Here is a 24,162-nt window from a genome sequence, read left to right on the forward strand (position 1 = left end):
GCAGTCCCATTACTTTGAAAATCCTGAATCCGGAAGTCGCCGCTAAAGCCGCTAGCATTGCGCTGGTGTACTTTTCGTTTCACAGGGAGGAGTCAGACATTAGTTTCTTTATCAAAGTGACATGTTCGTACCGTTATTACTAATTCTACGACATGTATCGCACCGTGTGTCCATAATGTAGCCCGTCTGCGGTGTCGACATAAAGCTATCGATCAGCGACCAGATATTTCTCGATAAAAGGTCGAAGGAAACAGGAAGGCGGAACAAGTAAGTTCGGGAAAGTGGCTTTCAACTGTATCATTTCGTCACCCTGCGAAGAGCCGCCCGAGTTAACTGCTGCCCTTAGGCGGCTTTTTCCCCTCGTTTACGATAGCGTGTGAGTGATCCGGGTTTGTCGTGTGTTTTTAGCGGGTTTTATATTTGCTGTTTTATGGAGCAACAAGTCCGGCCGAGTTAGCTAGCGTCACGTCACGAATAAACTTCGCACCGCCGTCATGAGCCCCGATGTTGAATCTCTGACTTTTATCCTGGAAATGTGCTTAAAAACGACACAAAGCCCTCCAGACAACGAGCAATGTGGACCTGATGTATATATGGAGGCGTAAATAAACACGGCAATGTCGATTTACGTTGGCAACACGCGGTTTGACTTGGTTTTATTGTCATTCGGCATATTCTTGATTTCACGGCGGAATTGGTGTATGAAATAGGAAATGACTCACTCAGACACCATGTTTCATCTTTTAAGGTTAATCTCTTTTTGCCGAGGCTTGTCGTTTGCAGACAGCCTCCCAGTGCTGCAGTGTGGTCTCAGATCAATTATGTCGGGCAACTGGGCATTTTATTCTGATTACAGCCAAATTATTTAGTTGTGTTGCTCTCGTGCGTAAAATTTCTCGCACGGCCTCCATTTCTTTTCCGGTTTAACAGTTTTATATCAACCTAGCATGCATCTAACATATGATTCATGACTGGGAAAAACCCAAATCTCACTGTTGTTTGGCATTTTAGACACTAATTTAACTAACAAACATGCTGTTTGCAACCCTAGATTTTAATTGTTACATACACATGCAATCAGGTTTGACAGGAAGTAGACATTTCAATGTAAATGTGCATATATTAACCAAATTCTGCCCTTTTCTTTTTCTCCTTTAATCGTACACAGGAGTCAGAGACTCAGTCCAAATAAAAACCACGACAATCCATAACCAAAACAACCCACACTGGCTGTTCACACAACCTTGTCTGCTTCCATTTCAACGGTAAATAATTCACCTGAAGCATTCGAACAGATCGTCTGCCGCCACCACATGCGACCATGTCCATGGCCCTGAAACAAGTCTTCAACAAAGATAGGACATTCCGGCCCAAGCGCAAGTTTGAGCCCGGGACGCAGCGCTTCGAGCTGCACAAGAAGGCCCAGGCGTCCCTGAACGCCGGCCTGGACCTGAAGCTGGCTGTGCAGCTGCCCCACGGCGAGGACCTCAACGATTGGGTGGCCGTCCACGTGGTCGACTTCTTCAACCGCATCAACCTCATCTACGGCACCATCAGTGACTCGTGCACCGATCAAACCTGCCCGGTCATGTCGGGCGGGCCCAAGTACGAATACCGCTGGCAAGACGAGCACAAGTACAAGAAGCCGACCGCCCTGTCGGCTCCCAAATACATGAGCCTGCTCATGGACTGGATCGAGGTACAGATCAACAACGAGAATATCTTCCCCACCAACGTCGGTAAGTGTTGAAATAAGCCACGAGCCACGGCGTCTCAGCGGTTGGTTCAAGTCTGTCAAGTCATCTCATGAGGCAAACCAAGCGACCAGCCCATTCACAGACAGACTGTGGCCACGCTTCGATATGGTTACGAAGCCATTCCAGTCAATAAATTCCAAAGTTTTATTTGGTAAACTTATGACTTTTGTTCAGATTTCAAATTTTCTCCTGTTGGTGTTTTAACCCAGTGGCTCCCTGCATGGGTGTTGGCACCACAGGTAGGGTCACACAACAGAAAGTGGGGAGCTGATGCTTTAATATATCTTTACTTTTATGAACTGAATGGCTATAATGAGTAACCTCTATTTCATTTTAATGATCCTTTCAGTGTGACTCATTCGGAACGCAGAGAAAAGCCACTTAAATGATTAACGTGTAATAATTACAGAGGAAAATTGAAATGAGATGCGAACGATTCACATCTGAAATGTGAAGCCTGTTTTTCAGCATCCGCAAGGCCACGTATGTCAGATTACCTTCAGCGCTGAGCATTGCTAACATCACAGTTAATCTGCTGCAGTGGAATTTGTGGTTTTCTATTATCTCCGAGTGTGTTTGTGTGCACTGTGCTGTGGCTCAGCAGCTGACTGACTGACTACAGAAACATGCCAGCCAGTGGATTTAGAAATGGGTCACAGGATGGACAGTAAGGCTATGAATAGAAACGATCTCTGACGCAGCCATCCTCTGCAACACGTTCCTAAAACATTATTTAATTAGTCAAAGCAAAACGATGTGCTGAATTAAGCGTGTGTTGGGAAATTATTCGGCACACCGAGCCCTGTCGATTTTCCGATCGTGTCCGATTGTGACGCTGGCCGCGTCTGCTGCCGATTGGCGGCTGGTGTCCAGGCCTGAGGGGGAGAAGACGGGGAAAGGTTAATGTAGAAAAAGCAGCCTCACTTTTAATTAAATGCATCAGTAATTTCAAACGTGTCTGTTTACTCCGGAGCAAATAAAAAGTCACCGCAGACTGACCGCAGCCTTCTCGCTCTGTCTCCCATCTGCTTGACTCCCAGGTACTCCCTTCCCTAAGACATTCATGCAGGTGGCTAAGAAGATTTTGTCGCGTCTGTTCCGGGTGTTCGTCCACGTCTACATCCACCACTTTGACCGCGTGAGCCAGATGGGGGCAGAGGCTCACGTCAACACCTGCTACAAGCATTTCTATTACTTTGTCACCGAGTTCAACCTAACGGACCACAAAGAGCTGGAGCCCCTGGTGAGCAGATGACATCGAGCTCTGTGTGTGTGTGTGTGTGTTCCTGTCTAACTATCTTTGTGAGGACTGAAATCTGCATTCTACTATACTTGTGAGGACACACTCACCGGTCCTCACAAGTTTGAAGGCCTTTTTGAGGCTCAAAATGTGGTTTTAGTGTCAGGGTTACAATTAGGTTATGGTTAGGTTTAGGGTAAGGGTTAGGGATAGGCATTCATTTTTAATGGTTATGGTTAGGGTAAGGGGCTAGGAAAACCATTATGTTAATGAAGGTCCCCACTAAGATAGCTGAATAAGATAAGATAGAACTTTATTAATCCCTCGGGTGGGTTCCTCTGGGAAATTCGATTTCCAAAAAAGCACAGCACCGACAGAAGTTACAGAGAATGGGCTTGTGTGTGTGTGTGTGTGTGTGTGTGTGTGTGTGTGTGTGTGTGTGTGTGTGCGCGCACGCTTGTGTAATAATCAGCCCATGTTAAAACACCGAGATGCTGCATTTGAAGGTTGCTGTGACACAAAGCTGCATTTTAGAGCAGTGTACAGCGGAGATGTGAGGCTAATCTTGCATCGTGGGCCGGACCGGCGAAACTCCCTTCTGTACGCTTAACGGCACAAATCAGTTTTTCCACTCGATAAAGTTTTTCTATTGTAATAAGTGAAAAGGAATGAAAGAAATCTGTAAGCATGACTTTTAGGGCTTAAATTGTCAGAAATAAATGTATAGGACTAGCGGGCCATATTGGAGCATTTGACTGGCTGTTTCTGGCCCCGGGCCTCATGTTTGGCAACCCAGGTAAACAGACTATCACATTTCCTTTAAATTATCTTTTGAGAAGTACAACAAAGAGCCCGATTACTACATTATCAGATCAGTCTAGCATATCGTTTGATTTAGGAAATTAGAATTGGCACCCCTAGTGGTCAAATCGTGTAAGTGCAAGACTGTTTCTAAACTTCCCCAAAAACTTGTGGCTTCTCTGTATTTCAGCATGATGTTGCTTAATGGGTGATGCATAACTTGATAGCTATAGATGAGAAGATGTGAGTTTAAAAATGAAGCTGTGGGTAAACTGTATCCTTTTGTTTAGTGTAGCTAATGAAAACTGCAGTCATGTGATGCCTCAGTGGCCCAGGGATTTAGGTCACTGGTTTTTAGGCTGCAACAAAATGTCCTGTGTACAAGCTGCAGATTGCTGCAGCTTAATGCGATGAGTGGAAAACTACAATAGTTAAGACCCATGTATGAGCACACCAGAGAAATGCAGGACTCAAAAAATGAGTCTTTGCAGTTTGTTTGTTTTAGAACAGATTTTTTCTTGTCTTTCCATTATTCTGAAACCCAAATTTATTTTACTGTTAACTGTCAAAGACGAGTGCTCACTCTGTCAGGTGTGTGTGTGTGTGTGTGTGTGTGTGTGTGTGTGTGTGTGTGTGTGTGTGTGTGTGTGTGTGTGTTTTGACCAAAAAGCTTGGACTGCTTACTCTTTGTTTCCCACCTGTATGTTGCCCACAGCAGTGTGCTGTCATGTGATCAGTGTAGAAACTGGCTTTGGAAAGGTTCGCTCAGCTGTGTGCTGTTTGTTTGTGTCTGCCACAGAAAGAAATGACCTCTCGGATGTGCCACTGAGGGACCTGCGGACACGGCGAATGGATGCATCCGTCCATCTCGAAGACTGCTTTGGAGAACGGAAAACGAGCAATCAAATCCAGAGTCTATTTTTATATTTAAGTACTGTAATCTATTTTAGCTGCATACTGTAGGTTTAACCAGGAATCCTGTTGCGCCAGGGCGTTCTGCTCCTTCTGAAAAGTTTTCAGACATTTTATCAGAGCACAGTATTAAGAGGTCTGTTTGTGTTAATGTCTCTTTTTTTTTAATCTGAATCATTCCAGGATGCTTCCTCTTTTCTTTTCTGTTCCAAATGATCTAAAATTAGTACGGTTTCTTTCTTTTCACCTGTAAATCTCAGTATGTTCTTACATTAAAGTGATTCTCAACTCTTTCTGATGCTGATGATAATGGGCTGCAGCATTTTTTTTAAGTCATAAAAACCTTAAGATTAAACTGAGGGAAACGGAGGAAACAGAGTATTTTACTGAACTGAATCCATTTAAAGTCATTAATTTTTATTGGTTAAAACTCATATGTGCAGACAGGCTAGATACTGTAATGGTGACTCAGACATCAAGGCTGTTATCTTACACGCTGGGCTGGGAGCCATCGGGTCGGGTTCTCAGATGTCAAACCTGCAGGTGTTTATTGCAGATACTCTTGGCAGCTGAAGGTCACACGAGACTTGAACCTCACATGACAAACACAAGTGGGAAAACATGATGAACAGGCTGTGTTCACTAATGTCCACCAGGAGGCGTCAGACTCCCAAAACCTCCCCGTCTCCCTGAGCTTTCTATCCTGTGGTTGCTGCTGTACTCTTATGAAATCTGCTCAATGTCCCACTTTGAGTCAAGAAGGGGGGGAAAGACCTGATTCGGGTGAATGATTTGGCTAAGCTGGTTATGTAAGAAACAGGCCAGACTGTACTGTGACGAACACAGAGAGAGGGTTTGTTTTTGGATGAACGCTGCTTAATGTGACTGAGCCAACAATAGTCCCGAACAACAACATCAGTGGTTGGAGTTGGTGGAAGTTATCAGCGCTTATGGGCGGGGTTATATAAATAGTCACACAGTCTCTCTCATTACTGCTGCAGGGGTGCAGTTAGTCATAATAAACCATCTTATTCAAGGCAAATCATGTAAGCCATCATTCAGAATGGCCCCTTTAGGTGCACCTATATAGTATATGAGTGTAACATCAGTCTTTGCAAAGCTCATATTTGATACTGTTGCACACGTACACACACACACACACAGCTTTCAGCACTGCGTTATGACAAAGTGGAAAATTACAGTTCACTGTTACACCCACTCTCTAACTGCAGTTTACAGGCAAAACACCAAACAGGTTAATTCCTTGAATTTCAAAATAATCGCACTTCCTGTTCGCACTGTCTGTAATAAATGTAAACAAAAACTCTGCAAAGCTCAGGGCTCGTGTCAGTCAAGTGTTTCATCTGCCAAAACCTCACCACACTGCAGTCACACACAGGAAAAAAAGAATGATTTCATCCACGAGGCTTTCTGGAAACATTTTATTCAAAAAAACAAACAAAAAAGTCACGGCCAAAAATTTAGAATGACATCTTCAACTTCTTTTTTCCTTTTTTGGTGCTTGAAGAGTAAGTCATTCAAAGACTGAATATGTCTATTTAATAAAGAGACCTCAACATTGCAGTCAAGCAAAAAAAAGTAACTTGTAACAAAACGCTGTATGTTGTTGGACAATTTAGGCAACATAGTAACTATTTTTTAATACAATGTCTTTAAAGGACACTGTCTAATTCCATAGTCAGAAAGAAACATTGTACTTCACTACATCTAGTTACCATTACATATATCCATGCACACAAATAGTAAGGACAGTCTATGGTTGCTATTGATTCATATCATTAATAACTGAAGACTTTCCTCCTTTAGAAAGTACGAGCTGACTCATATATGTGCTAGTCTGTGGTCACTAGCTCCTTTACAATTAGGAATTTTAGAAAGAAAATATGTGAAGCTTGTAAATTATTGCTTTCTGATAAGTTAAGCTACAAAGCATTTATAAATGTACAGCTAAAATAATTAGTAAAAAATTATTCTGAAAACCATTTCAATGCTCCACTCATTTGTTTTATCGCCCTGAGTTTTATCTTACTGAGTACTCAGAGCATTTAAGGCTACAGCCCCGTTCACCCATTCAGCGCTGTGTTTTATGCCTTTAGGGGCTTTTTATGACTTCTTTTAACTGCCGACCTCCCCATTGGTAAATAACCTGCTCAACCTTCAGCTGTTGTTCATGAGAAAATATTCCACGGTTTCAGCTTTGCACAGTTGAAGGATGGTTTCAGTTTCTTCCAACGGTTTTAATGTAGCTTTAAAAAGTCTCCTTTGGACAAAGCTGGCTTTGGGGATTTGACATGCGTCAGTATGTTTTCTGAATTTTTACAAATCAGAATGAAGAAGGTGAATCTATCAAGGAAACAATCACTAGCTGCACTCCTGTATGAAACAATTGATTCAATTTTAATGCACAAAAACTGCATATTCATCTTCATATAAAGCGCTAAAATGAACCCATTGTCACCTCCTTCCATCAAGCTGGACAAATACATTTTGACATATACGATAAATATGAATTTTGATAAGAAACAAACATGATGTAACAATGTGCCACGGTTAATTCACCCACTGGAATGACCTCATTGCCTCCTGCAACCTGATCCTCTTACAGGAGTGTCCCTCCTCTCACAGTGGAGTCAGTTCCTCTGAACACTGGGCTGCACTCTCTCAGCACGCTTTACGCCTGTTATGTGTGAGATGAGATGTACCCGCCTTGCGCTCTTCCCCTCCCTCCTTCCTTCTCTCTCCCGCCCTCACTGGCGTGTTTTTCTCCTTTGGAATGTACCAGACAGACTCGAGGGGCTCTGCGATCGGCACAGTGAAGGGAAGCGCTGGCTACAGGCCAAGAACAAGCTCCAGCCAATCAGACAGAAGCCTGTCCAACTCTGTGCTCAGCAGTTGCCCGTCTGTTGTTTTCATGGTACAGTGTGGTTATTTACATACAATCAAAAACGGGCTGGGATGTAATGTGAGTCAGTAAGTGCCGGACTGAGGACACACCCTTAACGGTTTTGCGGCACATGACTCAGTTGCATCATGCGGTTGTGCAGCTTGTACAGATGAAAAGTGGCGATAATTTTAGGACATTGGAGGTGGAGAGGCCTCGTAAAAAGTTCCAGTAAGATAATGATGTATTTAAATGAGGCCGAAATTTGGGCAGATTCAGCTTCTGGTTACTTGAGCTCGAGGCTTGGAAATAAGACTGGTATGGACTAGTCTGGAAGCACTCTGTAGATGTCCTTCTGGGCCCTCTGTGTGGGACATGTTTCACTCTGCCACTAAACTCAACAACCAAAACGCATTTCTTCCTGAAAGTCCAAACCCTTGTGGATCATTATTGCTGGAACTGTTCAAAAACCGGGGTTTCCATGTCCCTGGCGAGTTGGGTGTTTTTCCCTGTCCACAGCAAAGACCCATTTCCCTTTCTGCTGTGGACATGCAAAGGCACATCTGTACACTGCAATTCTCCCTAATTCTTGCATAACGACAGTAGATTTATAGTTATTAAAAAGCGGAAGCCATGCCTGTTCCAGCATGTCTTACACCTAATCTTTGCACAAATGTTTCTAATAAGTACTGCTAGAACATTGGATTTAAGTGAAAGGGCTGTATGGTGAGGGCAGAGAACAGATAAAAACAACAACAACTACTTAGTCATACAGCAAGTTATTTAGAAACCAAGAAGTGACACAAGCTCTAGTGCCCAGGCTGAAAGGTCAAATCTTACATTTCAGCCTCTCCCTGTCTGAATCAAAACTACCTGATTCATATCAATACCCTTTGTTACACATGGTTATGTAACAAGCACAAAGTGCAAGCACAGAAAGAACACAAAAGGGTTCCCTAGTGTACAAATGGAGCAAAACAGTCTGTGTTGCAACATTTTTTGGCAAATCGGAGAGGGATTTCTGGGTACTGGAACAATTTGATTGGCCTAGTGCGCCGTCTTTCTCTTTCTGCCCCATGCACATCCATTTCTGCCAGAGATTACAAATTTCCCATCTTGTGGCTGTTTCCTTGTAAGAAGATTGTTCAGTCAAAGTTGCTTGGAAAAGGGAGCACTCTGGGGTGCTGCGACCTCCCTGCTTAGGAAAAGCATCTAACAAATGTTCAAATTAGTACAAGACTGCTGACTGTGTTTAGCTCCCTAATCTTGTTGGCCTTTGGGGGTTGTATTGATACGTGCCGCACGTGCATTATGTGAAAACACTTGCAGGTACGACAGGCTTTTCATGTATGTGGACAAATATGGTGCACAAACAGCACAGAAATGTTTCTGCAACAAATCCTGCTGCTCTGTACCCGAGGGCCTCTCACCAGGCCTGTCTCCATCCATCCATCCATTTTCTTCCACTTATCCAATTCAGGGTCGCCGTTTGGCCCAGCTGTCACAGGCAAAAAGCAGGGCACGCTCCGTATTCCGGTCACCAATCTGTCACCACACACATAGAAACTCACACTCCTATGGTCAATTGATAATAACCAGTTAACCTTACTGGTTTCTGGACTGTGGGAGGAAGCCAGAGTACCCGGAGGGAACCCACGCAGGCACCGTAAAAGTGTTCAAACTACGCACAGACAGGCATCAGACTGGATTTGATCCAGGACCTTCACCACTTTGTATTTTCCTTTTGCTGTTGCAGTCATATAAGCGTGGGCTTTGATAAGAAGAGTTTGGAGGATATTTGAGCGCTTGCTTTCCATCCTTACTGTTGTTGAGTAGCTCCATAAAGGTGTCATTAAGAACGTGAGAACGTCACGAGAACGTGTTATGATGGGGCAATAATGCACATTTCCGGAACAACAACAAAACACTGCGATTGAGCCACAGCTTTATCTACGCACATTACAAGGCTACTGCAGTGCAAAACAACAGAGACACGCCTCTGTTAAATCACGTATCAAATTAAACAACCCAGGATAATCTCCAGATTGAGCTGCTTTTACGTCAGAAAGAGCTGCTGTCAAATGTAGGCACGTATCGTGGCCCCGTCCCTCTCTCTTTTGAGCTGTAGTGACACAGACCCACCCCGTGCACCCCGTGAACTTGGAAGTGCGATCTTGTTTTCCCACTAAACCCTGCGACTACACCATGTGCTCCCGACTGGGGATCATCGGCCAACGCGTTACGTAATGTTTGCTACTATTGGGCTTGTGTTTTGGGGGTAGAAGGTGAAAGGAGGTAGAAGGAGAAGGAGAGACACAAAGCATCCAGTTACAAGGCAGCCGACTCCTGGAACAACCCTTACATGGTTTTAAGACACCCAGTACATGAATACTGAAGTGGAACTCCAAACCAGGGATTATATCCAGTAGGAAAAAGGAGCAGGGGAAAGGTTTGTTGGACCATGTGCTTATAGTGCAACAATACCTGAGCACTTCTAGCATAATACATAGCATCACTTAGTAAGCTGGTGTGCAGTTATTACATACTGTATTGTGAGAATACGTGGAAATAAGTTTCTCTCATTATGAGAAACCACTTGACTGAACCTGTCTAAATACCTGCCTCCATATAAGCATATCACATCTAAGGCAACACTGCTGTGGCATCTCACAATTAGCAGATGGGCAGAGAGATCACACATATTTTCTGCGTCATCAGGATCCTTAAATTTCTTTCATTATCACAAGCACGACACATTGTCCCCACCCCCGTCGAAACAGCTTCTACATCAGGCTGCAAAACGTGCATGTACTCTCACAAAAGGTCAAAGGTTCAGCTGGAAATGTTCGGTTTCTGGCATCATAGGATATGAAGAAATGTTGATGGCTTAGCTATTGTAAAAGCTACCAAATATCCCAAAAAGTAAAAACTATACGGTTTGGACTGATCCAAAAAATCTAATATTTGACATGATTTCTTGATGTATGCAGTTAAATAAAGTAACGTGTACTCAGGAATACTTCAGTACACTCCTCAACAGATATTTGTCTTTTAAAAACCATACATTGTTCTAGTTAAACCATAGTGCAGTTTAGCCAGCAACAACAACAACAAAAATAAGGCTGTCTGTATCCAGTGCGTAGTACAGCTCATAGTTAAGTACATTGTGGTGCCGTTCTGGTTGTATCGCGCAACATTGCATGAGACCATGCGCCACAGTGATATGCCGCAGAAGCTGAGGGCATGGCCCCGGCCCAGTCACTGAGAGGGAGCTGGGTGCCGTGACTAAGACCTTGGTTTTCGATGAAAACCCTGCCCGTGGTCATTCATCCCTTGGTGTGAGAGTGAAGTCATTATAATTGTAGACTAGAGAGTTTTTGACGCAAACAAAGATGGGGCAGTGCTAGTAACTTGCACTGCTTATTTATGTATTCACAAAAAACACAAGGCTGGCTCTGTTTTTAAGTCGAGTTAATAATTAAAGTGTGCCTTTGACGTACAGCGACAGCAGCATAAACAGATGAGGTGATCGGGACGGTGTAAACTCGCAGATCTGGTTTGCTGCACTTTGCACTATCTCTCCCGGCCTCCATCGACATCCTCTTCCATCAAAACAGCGGTGGGACGTGCTGACTGTGACTACGTGCGTGTATTTTTTTTCGTTTTGTTCTTCGGTAAGTCCCGCCTCGGGGCCCTACCCCCTCCTAAACAAAACAGACCTGACTGGTTCAATACCAATTCGTGTACGGTGCTCTTTTTTCTTAAGTCTCTATCCTAATATATGGTCTAGAGTTCAAACGAGAATATAATACATAATCTAAATGGCCGAGCTTATTAAGTTGTGCTTATTGTGTGTCATATTTAAATAACCTTTAGCGTTCTTTCCCTTAAGAAGTAGAAGAACGCTTCAACAAAACGAAATGGTACCCTGCCACAATAGCCTTTTCTCGAATATACGCGATCAGTGCGGGCTGCTGACGCATTCCTCGGGAGGGCGGAGTCACGGGAGGTTATAAAAACACCCACACTCGTTCTTCTCAACCACCTTCCACGCACAAACTATCAGTCGTATCCCCCCTTGACGTCCTCTGCGGCTTTCGAAGCTGTGGGTCAAGCAACGACGCTAACACTGGAGCTATAAAAATTAACAACGGGGTAAGTAAGGAGAAAAAGCAGGCTGCTGCGGCTTTGTTTTGCCATTTAAAAGCGAAATGGCTGTTTTTGGAACCGCTATGCAGTATTAACGCTCACTGGCTAATCTTTGTTGTCTGACGTTAAAGTTAATTCTGATGTAACTGTCAACTGGTTTGCACTTGTGGGTTACATTTTGACTGGAGATGTGTTTTTGTGTGTGTTGGTAGCCTTCCTGTAGCGGTTTCACCGTTTTAACCATGGCCTCTAGATATATTTACTCATTAGCCAAACTGCTATGATTTTAATGATCTGTCCTCGTGCTTAACTGTCTGTAACTAACCTAAAGGCGAGCTAAATGGGAGTGACGTTGAATGCTAGCTGTTGCGCTCTCGCGCTCTGTTTGTATGCGCACGCGACAGAGATGAGCCAGCCTGCTGTTTGCCTAAGCGTTTAGTTAATCGTCCACAATCTGGAAAACACGAAGAGTTTAGGTGTTGTGTGTTTTGTTTTGTTTGTTTGTTTTTTTTACACTGGATTGTAACGCTGGGGTCTCAAATTGTGTCGTCAACAGGGCTCCCGTTTAAAGCGCCGCACCAAGCTGACCAACTAGCGCAGTGTGATCACTTGCGTCTCTCTCTGAAACGATTTTGTTTGTTTCGGAGAAGTGCAAATTGATTCAAAAACCACTGCCGCCGCATATCCTGATCGGAACCCCCCCCCCACACACCAAATCGAAGCAAAATGGTGCAAAATAAGATCGCCGAAGTCACTGGATTCCACCGCTCCTTCAAGGTGAGCTGGAACTCTATCCAGGGATAGCTCGAGCTCCTGTCACTCCTTTTGGGAAGATTGTAATCAGAGCACGTTTGGCAACATATATGAGAAGGGACTTCACCTAGCTATAGATAAACGCATCTTCTGGCTGACAAACATGGTATACTTCCTGCTGGGCACATGCAGCTGATGAATGTATGGCTCGAGTATGCCACAGCTAATAGTTGAAAGATGACCAAGAAAGATCCTTATGGCCTTGGGACGTTCTTGTGTTGGTGTAACAGATATGAGCGATTATTCAAAATGTGTCAGCCTCTCAGTCTAGTTTGGCTTTATAGTCACAGTAGGTGTTATGACTGACAATAGATGCTCTCATCTTGACTGGTTCACTGAGATTGCACATCATAACAAACATGTTATTACTCCATAGGGGCAAAATCCCTTTGAATCAGAGGACTTCACTAAAAATGGATCCCATCTTATCGATTCATCATTTAATTTTGACTCCTCCCCCAGACATGGTGAGTTTTATGACTAGTTCAGTATAATTCACATAAGTAAAACTTCCCCCTAGTTTCTCTTTCAGTATTTGGGATTTGTTTGCATTCCTCTATCAATAGCTGATGGTAATGTAGGCACTCCTGTTTTGACAGACATGCCTTCCAGTCAGCCTATTGACATCCCCGATGCCAAGAAGAGAAACAAGAAGAAAAAGCGTTGCCGGGCAACTGACAGTTTCTCTGGAAGATTCGAGGGTAAAAGCTTTCATTCCTAGTTGTTATAAAAACAGCTGTATAAGCTGCTCTCCTTCATGTAATTGTGTTTTGCTAACTTGCTGTTTTTGCCACAGATGTCTACAGACTGCAGGAAGAGGTCTTGGGAGAGGGTGCTTATGCCAGAGTGCAAACATGCATCAACCTCATCACCAATAAAGAGTATGCTGTAAAGGTAAGACACTGCCACGCATTCAGTGGATACAGTGTGCTTTAATGTATTGTTGTCAATGAAACCTTCCTATAGGAGATGCTAGAGTTCTAGGACTCTGTTTGGCTGCTTTACAGTTAGAGGGTTGGATTACGTAATGAAATTCCTTTGTGTGAAGAGGCTCTGAGCCATGAGAGGAATTTAATATAAGTAAACTGGGCTATTGCATCAGTGTTTCTATTGTGCTTCCTTTTCACGTCTTTTTCTTGAGAAATTTTGAGGAAAGTTTTGGTCTGGGACAGGATGCCTCTTTATCTTTTCTCTCAGTTCAGCTCTCTGTAGTGGTTTTCTGCAAACTTTCCTCTGTTGTGCCTAGTGATGCACTTTTTGTGTAAAAGACTAGCTGCTGCTAGTAGACACGCCCCCCCTCTCTTTTTCTAGCTCATCAGCCAATCAGAGAGCTGGAAATGATATACCCTCCCCCTTTCTTTACAGCTTGCACAGAGAACATTGTGTGCTGCTAGCTGTGCCAAAACAAAACCCACAGAAAGGAAGGAGGGGTGATGGGTGAGGGTTGTGACCCGGTGTGTTTACACTGCTTTGTTCTCACTCTGTACAGTTACTTTTTCGATTTCCTTTTTGAATGGCGTGAGGACTTGTATGCACATGTTCAACTCTCGGGGACTTCCTTTTTTATTACAAAGTCATTTCCTTGTTTTAGGAGCAAAACATTGTGAAATTTTTATGTATTTATTTATTTTTTTGCTGAAGTGTGCAAAAATTTAAATAATCCACTTTTTTTTATTTTGAAATCCCATTTGCTCATTGGACATAAACATTAATTAGTTATTCCCCAGATTTTGTTCATGTATGGATCAAGTCTGAGTTAAAGGCTGCTTCTTTAGTACAAGTGTCCATATCTTGTTTTTTTTCCTAATTAATATTTCAGAGGTGCTGTACACAGATCCTCATGTGACTGATCAGTTAGTTTGTCCCAGAGTGATTTGTTATGGATCCCTTGGGACTATGCAGTCCTGGGGGAGGAGGTAGGACGGTCTGCTGGGAGTCGAGGGGGACTCAGACTACTCCTGCCAGATGTCCCGTCTCTCCCCTCCCCCTCTCTAGACACAGGGGGAGTAGGGGGGTGAACTGCATGTGCGGGCTCTGTTGCAAACGCAACAAAAGCTTCAGGCATCCATAGACGCACAGAGGGCCGAGCAGCGTGTGTCTGAAGGCTCCCAAACAAGTCCTGTTTAAAGCTATTATTTCACAAGCCTGGGTTGATATTAGAACCTGCAGTGAGGTCTCGCTTTTCAGCAGGCTGATGTTTCACGAGCTGCAATTTGGATAAGCGACCTTAAATCTACCACTTTAAAAATAGTGTCCTCCCATTTGGGATTGCAATGCATTCTTCAACCTTATAGTTTCTGTATGGAAACATCTACCAGGGTGGGAGTTCTGCTGTGGCAGGAGAGGGTGAGCTGATTGTTGTCCTGCTGACTCAGACTGGAACAGTACACAGGCTTTGGACTGCTCACAGGCCTCTTGTCCGTGTATTAATCCTAGACACATACTGCAGCTCTGGCCCCAGTGGGCTTCAATAGCAGCTGTAATCCAGCTACCAGGAAGAGAAGCATGCACAGCCTCCCAAGCACACAATAACAGACCAGAGCTGGAAAATTCAGGCTTTTTGCTTTGGTGTCAGCAGTCTATCTTTCTGTCTCTCTTGGCACAGCATTATGCAGCTGGTGGCCCTCACTGCTGTAGTTCCCGGCAGCTCTGTTATTTTTAGAGCAGTTTTGATAATTGTAAACATTTTGGATTAGGTCATGGGATGTTTTGAAGGGAACACTTATGGCTCCTTAAGATTTACATATGGGTTGTGAATAAAGGTTAAACATAGAGACTGGGGGCTGTTATTTTCATTCAGCTCTGTCTCTGGTATGCTGGGCAGTGCTGAAAGTAGGTTAAACTATCTCTGCAAGTGTGTCACCGGGTAGGATAAAGGTTGGCAAGCAGGAAAACGTTGGGAAGGAAGCTCATTATAGGGGACTGCATATGGACTGTATAGTGAGCTCTATACCGTCTGCTTTCTGTTAAACACAGCCACAAGTGGGGTTTGTGGTGCAGTGAGAGAGTGGCTGCCATGCCCACAAATATGTATACTAAGCACTTTAAGAATTGTCCTCCATCCTGTTCTGTATAAAAACACAAAGTTCTGCTGAAAATGGGCTATTTCTGGACAAAGTGGGCTCAGCTTTGGTGCTTTTCTGTTGCAGATAATCGAGAAAAGGCCGGGTCACAGCCGCAGTCGTGTCTTCCGTGAGGTTGAGATGCTCTACCAGTGCCAGGGCCATAGGTAACTTTCTGCTGTTCTGACAAAACTAAAGCCACTTGACAGTCGTATGGAGGCAGTCACAAAGCCCTTTATTCATCATCACACTGCAGACCTCAAATGACTCGGTGCCTTTTTGTTTTCTGCAGAAACATCCTGGAGCTGGTGGAGTTTTTTGAAGAGGAAGACAAATTCTACCTGGTGTTTGAGAAGCTCCGAGGAGGTTAGTAAATTACAGCTGCTAGTTTACAAAGAAATTCTGCTGCTTTGGTGAGTGTGTTTGAAAGCATTTAGCTTTTAAATGGAGCTAATGGACTCTCATTTCCCTCCTAGGGTCAATCTTGGAACACATTCACAAGAGACAGCACTTCAGTGAGCAGGAGGCCGGTCTCGTGGTGCAGGACATTGCCAGTGCTCTAGATTTCCTTCATAACAAGGGTAAGATCATTTGAACAAAATGGCAAGCAGTATTACTGCTCACAGTTTCAAATTAAATATGGATATAACAGGCATCTATTTGTTTTTAGGAATGGCACATAGAGACCTGAAACCTGAAAACATTCTCTGTGAGAGTGCACACAAGGTGAGTTTACTGCAGAGATATTTATGCCTAAACGTGTTTCAGAGGTCAGCTGATTTGTTGATAAAGCTGCTGCTGGCCTTTTGTTAAAATCTGCTCTTTTTCTCAGATATGCCCGGTCAAGATCTGTGACTTTGACTTAGGCAGTGGGATCAAGCTGAACAGTGACAGCTCACCCATCTCCACCCCTGAGCTCCTCACTCCTGTAAGTTACTCATCCAAAAAATGTTTTTTAAATCGCTGATCCAGGAGCAGATTAATCAGTTACACCGTGACATAGTGATTTGTTTTCTTGCTGTGGATAAAAGCGGCTGTAAATGTGTTTATCAAGTCTCACCTGGCTGATCATTGGCCAGTCCTCAGTGGGGTTAACTGATGTTTACACTAGTTTACTGCTGGGCAGTTTCTCTGAAATGGCATGGATTGCTTCCTGGATGTGCCAAATTTTATGTTCCTCTTATCGTGCTGGATACTTCAGTGTGTTAACATTTGGAAGCATATCTGTCTATTTAATGTTGATGTCCGTTGATGTCTAATCAATAGCAAACACTGAAGGGTCATGAGCTTGAGTCTGGGGGTTATGATTGTTTAACTTTGTGGCTGTCGTCACAACACAAAGCGTTACCACTGAACAGTGTCCAGAACAGCAGGAAACCCTCAACCTCAGAGGAGTGGTAAAGTTGAACTGGCAAGCTTTCTACTTGTGTCAACACTTGCTCTGTCTGCTGCTTATCTAGTGTGCTGAATAGATGGACCAGAGCAGGTGAAGGATGGCAGCTCAGCCCTCAGGAATGTGGTTTGGTGGGTGGGGGCTTTCGGCATTGGTAACTTCATCTTCCTTGCACAGAAATAATGGATGGTGGGCCCATCCCCGGACTTGTTGAAGGGTATATGGTTTGGGGCCAAGAGGTGTCATGTGCTTTAGTCTTAAATCAGGATCTCCCTCGGGTTAAGTTGATCCAGTAATATATTAAAATGTTCGTTCAATGGGAGAAAAGCCTCTGGAGTACAGAAGGTGGTGTGATAGCCCTGGGATGTAACACTGGAGGGTACATGATAACTTTTACAAGGCTGTGTCCTGTGATATGAAGGAGTCGCAGTGAAAACCCCCCCACAAGCGTTTGCTTATTTCTCCTTTCTCTCTGTGTGGTGAGAGGAAAAAAAAAAAACCCCATACACCCTCTTCTTTCAGCTCAGTCTCCGCCCAGTGGCCCCAACCACTCTTGTGCTGGTCTGCGCTTTCTTTATGTACTTCATACAATAGCTGTGCATAAGGCTTGTTCTAGAAATTTTAGTCTCTCTCCCCCCACACATGGCAACTGAGATGTGATTGGATAGCCCGGTGGGAGGGGGAGGATAACTGGGAGGTGCAAACTCTGCCCGCTCATGCGCTCTGGCTTGTTTTCCTTGCTTGATCACAGGAACAATGTTATGATTTTCATCTCACGACTGGCACTCTCTCTGGGCCCCCTGTAACCACTTTACTGCTGTTGCACAATATGCACTTTTGCATTTGAAGCGCAGTTCTATGGTTCTCAAATACATTTTATGATTTACAGGTTTACTGTAAATGTAGTGGTGCTATACTGGGTGTAAACTGGGAAAATAGGGACTCGAATGAGCCGAGATAGACCCTTCTAGGAAAAAGACTAATTTTAGTTTACTAGGAATTCTGCGTGAGTGATTGCCCACCTATGTGCCCAGTGAGATGTAATTCTGGCTGTTCGAATGCCGAGGCTTAAATGTAGCAGCTGGAAACTGTAACACTGCACACAAGCAGTTTAGTCTGTTTAATTGAGGAAACTGCTTGTTTGTACCTGTCATAAAGGTAGGTGCAGTTTCTTGAGGACAGAACAAGTCTTCTTCCTGTAAGCCTCTCCTAGTAATCCTTTCATTTACAAACACCAGAGGTGTGTCATCAGTGCTGTGGGTATGGTGTGACTAGTCACATGGTCGTAGGAAAGCCCCAGGTTGCAATACCGACAAATCCTGTGGTAACAGCAGCTGATTAACAGCTCTCTGCAGCTTACTGGAAGATTTGAAGAGGATGTGACTGCAAGTTCGCAAGGTGTGCAACAGCACAGGAAGAACAAATGCAAGTTTATGTTTAAGTCTGTGCCAAAGAGCCATGATTACTGTTATTTGACTGCCCTCTTTTAGCCCTTATCAGCTGCAGGTAGTCATGGACTGGCTATCTATGTCCTGACTTGTTTGTGATTCAGGGGTGGTAAAGCAGCTTTTAAACACGATTAGCCTTGATAGCTGTTTATGATAACACAACTATTGCATTAGTCTTCAGTTTCAAAGTACCTTGGTTGGCAAAAAAGAGAGTGCGTGTGTGTGTGCGGCAGCTGCATTTGACTTGAATCCTGGAGGATTGTCTGTGTAAGCAGTTGCCCCAGACTCGATGATGGCGGAAACATGGGGGTTGGGATTTTCTTTGTCTGAAATGCGATTCCTGTGCAGCAAACTTCATTACATAAAACTGGAGGTGGAGTTAGCAGACAGCTGGTTTATGTTACTGGGACACAATGGAGGCCTGCTCAATGTAAACATGTGCCCCCACAGATGGAATGAAGGATATGTGGGGGACTTCATGACAAAAGGACTAAAGCGTCTCAGAAATGAACATGATCTTTGTCCTGCTGAACCAACGACCTGCTTTTTCCCCACCTAAAACTATTAAAACAGTACTTGCTGTTTGTGTTCTCAAGTTATGTAACTGATCAGGGCTCAGCCCAGTCTCTGGGTATGCAGGACAGCCAATCCTCTTTTCCATGCTCGGGGTTTGGCCTAATTTCTCTCCTAGCTACATAACAACATGCTGGTAGAGCTGAGTCTGTCCTTGCCCTCAACAAAGTCTGCCTGGGCTGTGTACAGCTGTGTGATCAAAGCACTGAGTCACCACTCGCTGTCTACCCACACAAACCTGCCTCATAGCACGTTCCAACTAAGAAATGTTCAACGGACTAAGACGAGCAGTTTTGTAGATTAAGTGAACCCATTACTGCAGATAATCATGCGACTGTCTCATAGACTGCCCCCACCCCACAAGCTAAGAGTGGGGCCTTAGCTTTCACACTCGGAGCCAGGAGGTGTCAGCTGAGTGAAAGAATGTGGCAGCAGCCAAGCAAAGCGTCTCTTTTTTCCTCTGGTTTAACTCTTTCATGCTGCGCTTTGTGTTTTTCGTCCCTTGGGGCTAACGCACTGGCTTTCTTGTTCTTCTTTTAGTGCGGCTCAGCAGAGTACATGGCACCTGAGGTAGTTGAGGCCTTCAGTGAAGAAGCTACAATTTACGACAAGCGCTGTGACCTGTGGAGTCTTGGAGTCATTCTGTACATCATGCTAAGTGGCTATCCTCCATTCGTAGGCCGCTGTGGTGGCGGCTGTGGCTGGGAATTAGGTGAACCCTGCCACACCTGCCAGGTAAGACTGATGAATTCATTCCCGTGAGTTTTGTTTGTCTTACGTTATCTTTGTGAGTTCAGAGCAAAGTAACATTTGCAAATGTTTCGCATCTGTTTACAGAACACTTTATTTGAGAGCATCCAGGAAGGAAAATATGAGTTTCCGGAAAAAGACTGGGCTCACATCTCCTCAAGTGCCAAAGACCTGATATCCAAACTTCTGGTCCGGGATGCCAAAAGTCGTCTGAGTGCCAGTCAGGTGCTGCAGCACCCCTGGGTGCTGGGGGTGAGTCTGAATCCACCACTATGCCACTTTTTTTGCATTTTAGGCAAATCACAGTAAAGTTGTTCAAACAAAAAACCAATAACATGACTTTGATTTTTCAGGGTGCATCTGACACTTTGCCAACATCCATCTTACATCAGAGGTGAGAAATTAAGAGCGACAAGACACTCTGACAATAAACATTTCCAACTTTATACCTGCTTTGATCACAGTTTAATCTCTTTTCCCCTTTTCCTCATCAGGACCAGCAGTGCCAGGGATCTTACAGTTTTTGCAGATAAGGCCATGGCTGTGAACCGGCAGCTGGCTGAACAGGATGGCATGGAAGAGCAGCAGCAGCAGCAGGAAGTCCAATTTTTTGTTACCGCTTCTGGCTCGTCTATGCACCTCTCTCCTCCTTCCAACTCCAAGCTGGCCAAGCGCAGGCAGCGAAGCAGCCAGCCGAAAGGTGGGCCCGTCTCCGCCGCGGAGCTTCGTCAGCTCTTGGCCCCCCTCGTCATCGTGGGAGACTGTGCCTGAACTTTCCCGACCTTCCGTTATGATTCAAGTCCTGTTCCACGACTGCCCTGAGACTCTTCCTCCTCAGTTCTGGCCCCTCTCTGGCCTCGGTCCCTCTGCTATTCAGGTTCTCTTGCCAGCTGTAAAGGGAGATGCTGCCTGCAGCCCTTCCTCTAAATGCCTTCTGCCCTTCTCCAGCACTTCTGAAGCACATCAGCACAGGGCCTGCATATAGCAAACACAGCTATGTGCACTTCCAGGTTGGGGAGGAGGGCCAGTTAATGACTCGTTGGACAGCAAAGTATTTTCTAAGTTATGTTGGTTTTTTGTTTGTTTTTTTCCTCATGCAACTCAGTTCAGAAGAAATCCGAACATAGATCTTCGAAACTAAGCTCAGACACCAAAGGACAACCTGTTGTGCTGCTCCCACGTTACAACTGGATCCACTGTGAATTAAGTTATCTGGAATGTTTTTTGCCTGTATGTATATGCACGAATGGCCCATCTGCACATACGTACAAGCTTATGCAATATGCCGAGATGAAGGCTGTTCCTGTCTTGAAAGGATTCAGTGTAATAAGGGTTGGAAGGGCTGTAAGCCAGTGCTGTCTGTGCCTGAGGCGCGTTGGCTGGAGACTCTTCAAAGTCTTTTTTTGTTTTTTTTGTTCCCCTCCGTTTAAGATGAGCTCTTTACAGCCGACTCTTGTGTAAATGTCTGAGATGCGCACTTATCCAGCTCGGTCGCCGTGCACTTAGTGCTCAAAGGGCAACGGCTGTTTGTACCTGACCAGCTACGACTTGCCGCTGCATCGGTTGATGCAGTTTTTCCTTTTCTTCTAAATTGAATCTAAAACTAGTGAATTGATTTGACTTGGTCATGCTTGATGGCTGCCGGGGAGGGGGGAGGGGCCAAAGCTCATAGCGTGTATATCTGGCTTATTAAGCTAATTATACAGTACTTAAAATGGCTACGCAAGTGAACTGGGTCAGTGTTACTTTCATTGTAAAGAATTTGACGTCCCCTTGCTACAACCAGAATTTGTTTTTGTTTTTTTTCTACAGATCAATTTATGGATTTAACTTTAAATATTTTGGCAGTAAAAGTTTAAACTCCTGTGAAGGGGTTGAAAAGCACATTTTGCCCAATGTGACCAGACTGTCATTTGTTGATCAGATTTATTTGGACCATCATCTTCGTCCTCCTCGTCCTTCAGGGTCTCAACGTTGTCTCTAACGACACGCCGCCCCTCCCAGAATGATGTCACAAATTTTCTTTCAATGTTAGAGGCAGACGGGGAAAAATAAAATAAAATAAACACAAAAAGGAAAAACATTCCACAAAAAGACAAAAAAAACTTCAGACATTTAGCTGTATAAAGTTTACTTTTTTTTTTCTTCCAAGTTTGAAAACTCCATGTCAATGTGCCACACTGATTTTTATTTTTATCCTTTTTTGTATGGCTGTTAATAAGCTTCTTTTTTTTTTTTCTTTTTTTTTCTCTTTTCTATGGAGATTTTTTTTTTTCCATGCAGGTGCTGTTCAGTTCAGGTGAAACACCAGATGTTTTCCTTTGTTGTTTTTAATGTTTGTTTTGTTTTTGAGTTTTTAAAGTTGAGTATGTGGTGTATGAGGTAAAAATGGAGAAAGTTTAAGTTGAACTGGAGCGTTCGTGCCCAGTGAAGGCAAGTTTTTAAGTGTTATATATATATATATTATTATTATTATTATTTTTTTTATATGTGAGCAGGGTGGGGAATTGGCACCAGCACCGATGTGGTAAAACATGAAAGTGGCTGGTACATTTCAGACACAGAAAACATTAGTATGAAGTTGCTGGTGAATTTGGAGCAGTTATCCATGAGTGGCTGGTACATCTTCATTTTTCCCTACTCTGCGTTGGCAATAATCTTTCTTTGTCGTTAATTAGATTAAGTTAAAGCTCATTCTGAAACTGACAGGTAATGGACTGGCGATGACGTCTCTCAGCACTGTAGCCATTTCACCAAAGAGGGTTCAAGTCATGACATTGAAACATATGATCCACGACCTAGCAGAGATAAGTGGGGAACTTCTGATCGTCTCCGTGTCCTGTTGGCAGCACTGCAGCGACGGTACTCTGGAAATGGTGTCAGATGACGCGTTATTCTGTTAATAGGACACTGTAATAGTTCTAAGAATACCTTTCTACAGATGCATAGTTATGAGGGTTTATGTCTTATAATAAGACTTACTTGAATATGTGTATGCAGCTGTTTCTTCATTTTGGAAACTACTTTGCTTATTGGTAATCTCAAAGCATTAAGCTAATGATCAAGGCAATCTTTGTGGGGGGAGGGGGGTGAAAATATACAGATCAGTATTCTGCCTTTTTCTGGGGGGGGGGTCTTCATACAACTGAGTTTGTCCCTGTCTTTGAATGGGGGTGGATACTCAAACGCACACTGTGGCCATACTCTGTAATATCCCGACCAGTACAGTAAGGGTTTTCTGGGTCATGACCATTTCTATTTCATGTCGAATGGCGGTAGCTTTTGTTTTCTTTCGACTGCCTTTTATTGGGAGAAAGGGGACAAAGTGATATCCTTCAGCCTCCATTTCTTTCTTTCTTTCTTTTTGTATATTGTCGCTGACGTCGTGTTAAAATTCAGTCATTCGAATGGATAGTACCAACAGTCTCCCCACAATCTGAATGTAGCCTGCAGGTGAAAGCATTTAAGGCAGATCAGACCATTTAAATGGTTCCTTCTCATGAGCACAGTGTGCCAGTCAGATACAGTCCAGGCTCTGGGTTGACACCTGATTTTTAACACTGTCTGAATCGCCCCTGAGACCATTGTGTTCATGGGAAGTGGCTTCAAACCAATACATCCTGTAGTACAAGGTATTTTGATTTAAAATAAGCACTTTACTGTACCATGTGAATGATTGCAGTTCACCCAAGGCAACGTTTATGACCGTTGCTTTGGAATTTTGTATTGTTTTTCTAAAAAAAAAAAAATGCAATAAAATGCTTTGAACAACATTCTCGTCTGGCCTGTCACTTTTTTCTTTTTTGTTTTTGCTTGAAACCAGGAAAGTGAAAGACCTGTACTTTCCCTGCACTCTCAGTAGTTTCACATTAACTAGAAGGCTTATCTTCGGGCCAAGGCTGAGGCCATTTCAGCTGAATCTGCTGTAAATCCCAGTATCAGTAACGCTCCCTGATAACGTGAGCCGTGTCACAGACGCCCTTGGCTGTTGGTAAATGTTTCTCACACATGGAAATATGACTGTGGTTTCATGACACATTAGTCACGCTTGCAGCAGTGGTGAGGGGAGGCGCTCTTCTCAGCCAGACGCAGACTGATGCAACCTGCTGCAAGAGCTGCAGCCTCTCTGCCACCTGATGATCCTCACAAAATCCCTTCTGCTGAATTAACGAAACATGTCAGTGTATGATTTCAGCAGGATCTGGCATCCCGTGATTAGTCAACTGTGCAGATGGAAATATCTCAAGAGATGTTATCAGCTGGGCTTGGTCAAATGTGCGTGGAGAGAGGACAAAAATGATGATACTGCACAAGAAATGTTCTGTGTGATGAAAGGGTCTCCAGAGTCTGTGTGTGGTTGGC

The 24,162-nt window shown here is 43.9% G+C and overlaps 2 protein-coding genes across 3 annotated transcripts; both read left to right on the plus strand.

Annotated features, from left to right (window-relative positions):
• Window positions 1-25: 25 nt before the first annotated feature.
• Window positions 26-5,003, plus strand: mob3a (MOB kinase activator 3A). 2 transcript variants are annotated; one of them, XM_004553800.4, is made up of 4 exons: window positions 26-267; window positions 1,169-1,739; window positions 2,798-3,000; window positions 4,598-5,003. In XM_004553800.4, the coding sequence occupies exons 2-4, from the start codon at window positions 1,322-1,324 to the stop codon at window positions 4,625-4,627; spliced, it is 651 nt and encodes a 216-aa protein (XP_004553857.1). In that variant the 5' UTR covers window positions 26-267; window positions 1,169-1,321; the 3' UTR covers window positions 4,628-5,003. The 2 variants fall into 2 exon arrangements, with proteins under 2 accessions (XP_004553857.1, XP_004553858.1); XM_004553801.5 differs by having other exon boundaries at window positions 263-376.
• Window positions 5,004-11,612: 6,609 nt separating this feature from the next.
• mknk2b (MAPK interacting serine/threonine kinase 2b) lies at window positions 11,613-23,573 on the plus strand. The gene is made up of 14 exons (XM_004553799.4): window positions 11,613-11,767; window positions 12,318-12,538; window positions 12,951-13,041; window positions 13,174-13,275; window positions 13,371-13,468; window positions 15,724-15,803; window positions 15,929-16,002; window positions 16,113-16,217; window positions 16,307-16,362; window positions 16,469-16,564; window positions 19,591-19,785; window positions 19,888-20,052; window positions 20,154-20,194; window positions 20,295-23,573. The coding sequence occupies exons 2-14, from the start codon at window positions 12,488-12,490 to the stop codon at window positions 20,569-20,571; spliced, it is 1,431 nt and encodes a 476-aa protein (XP_004553856.1). The 5' UTR covers window positions 11,613-11,767; window positions 12,318-12,487; the 3' UTR covers window positions 20,572-23,573.
• The last annotated feature ends 589 nt before the right edge of the window (window positions 23,574-24,162 follow it).

This window comes from Maylandia zebra, linkage group LG17 (genome assembly GCF_041146795.1).
Source record: "Maylandia zebra isolate NMK-2024a linkage group LG17, Mzebra_GT3a, whole genome shotgun sequence".
Taxonomy (NCBI): domain Eukaryota; kingdom Metazoa; phylum Chordata; class Actinopteri; order Cichliformes; family Cichlidae; genus Maylandia; species Maylandia zebra.

Coding starts and splice junctions, on each gene's coding strand:
- mob3a (XM_004553800.4), top strand. CDS start 1,322: ATGTCCATGGCCCTGAAACAAGTCTTCAACAAAGATAGGACATTCCGG. Junction 1,740..2,797: donor TATCTTCCCCACCAACGTCG/GTAAGTGTTGAA, acceptor CTTGACTCCCAG/GTACTCCCTTCCCTAAGACA. Junction 3,001..4,597: donor ACAAAGAGCTGGAGCCCCTG/GTGAGCAGATGA, acceptor TGTCTGCCACAG/AAAGAAATGACCTCTCGGAT.
- mknk2b (XM_004553799.4), top strand. CDS start 12,488: ATGGTGCAAAATAAGATCGCCGAAGTCACTGGATTCCACCGCTCCTTC. Junction 16,003..16,112: donor GTTTGAGAAGCTCCGAGGAG/GTTAGTAAATTA, acceptor TTTCCCTCCTAG/GGTCAATCTTGGAACACATT. Junction 19,786..19,887: donor AACCCTGCCACACCTGCCAG/GTAAGACTGATG, acceptor ATCTGTTTACAG/AACACTTTATTTGAGAGCAT.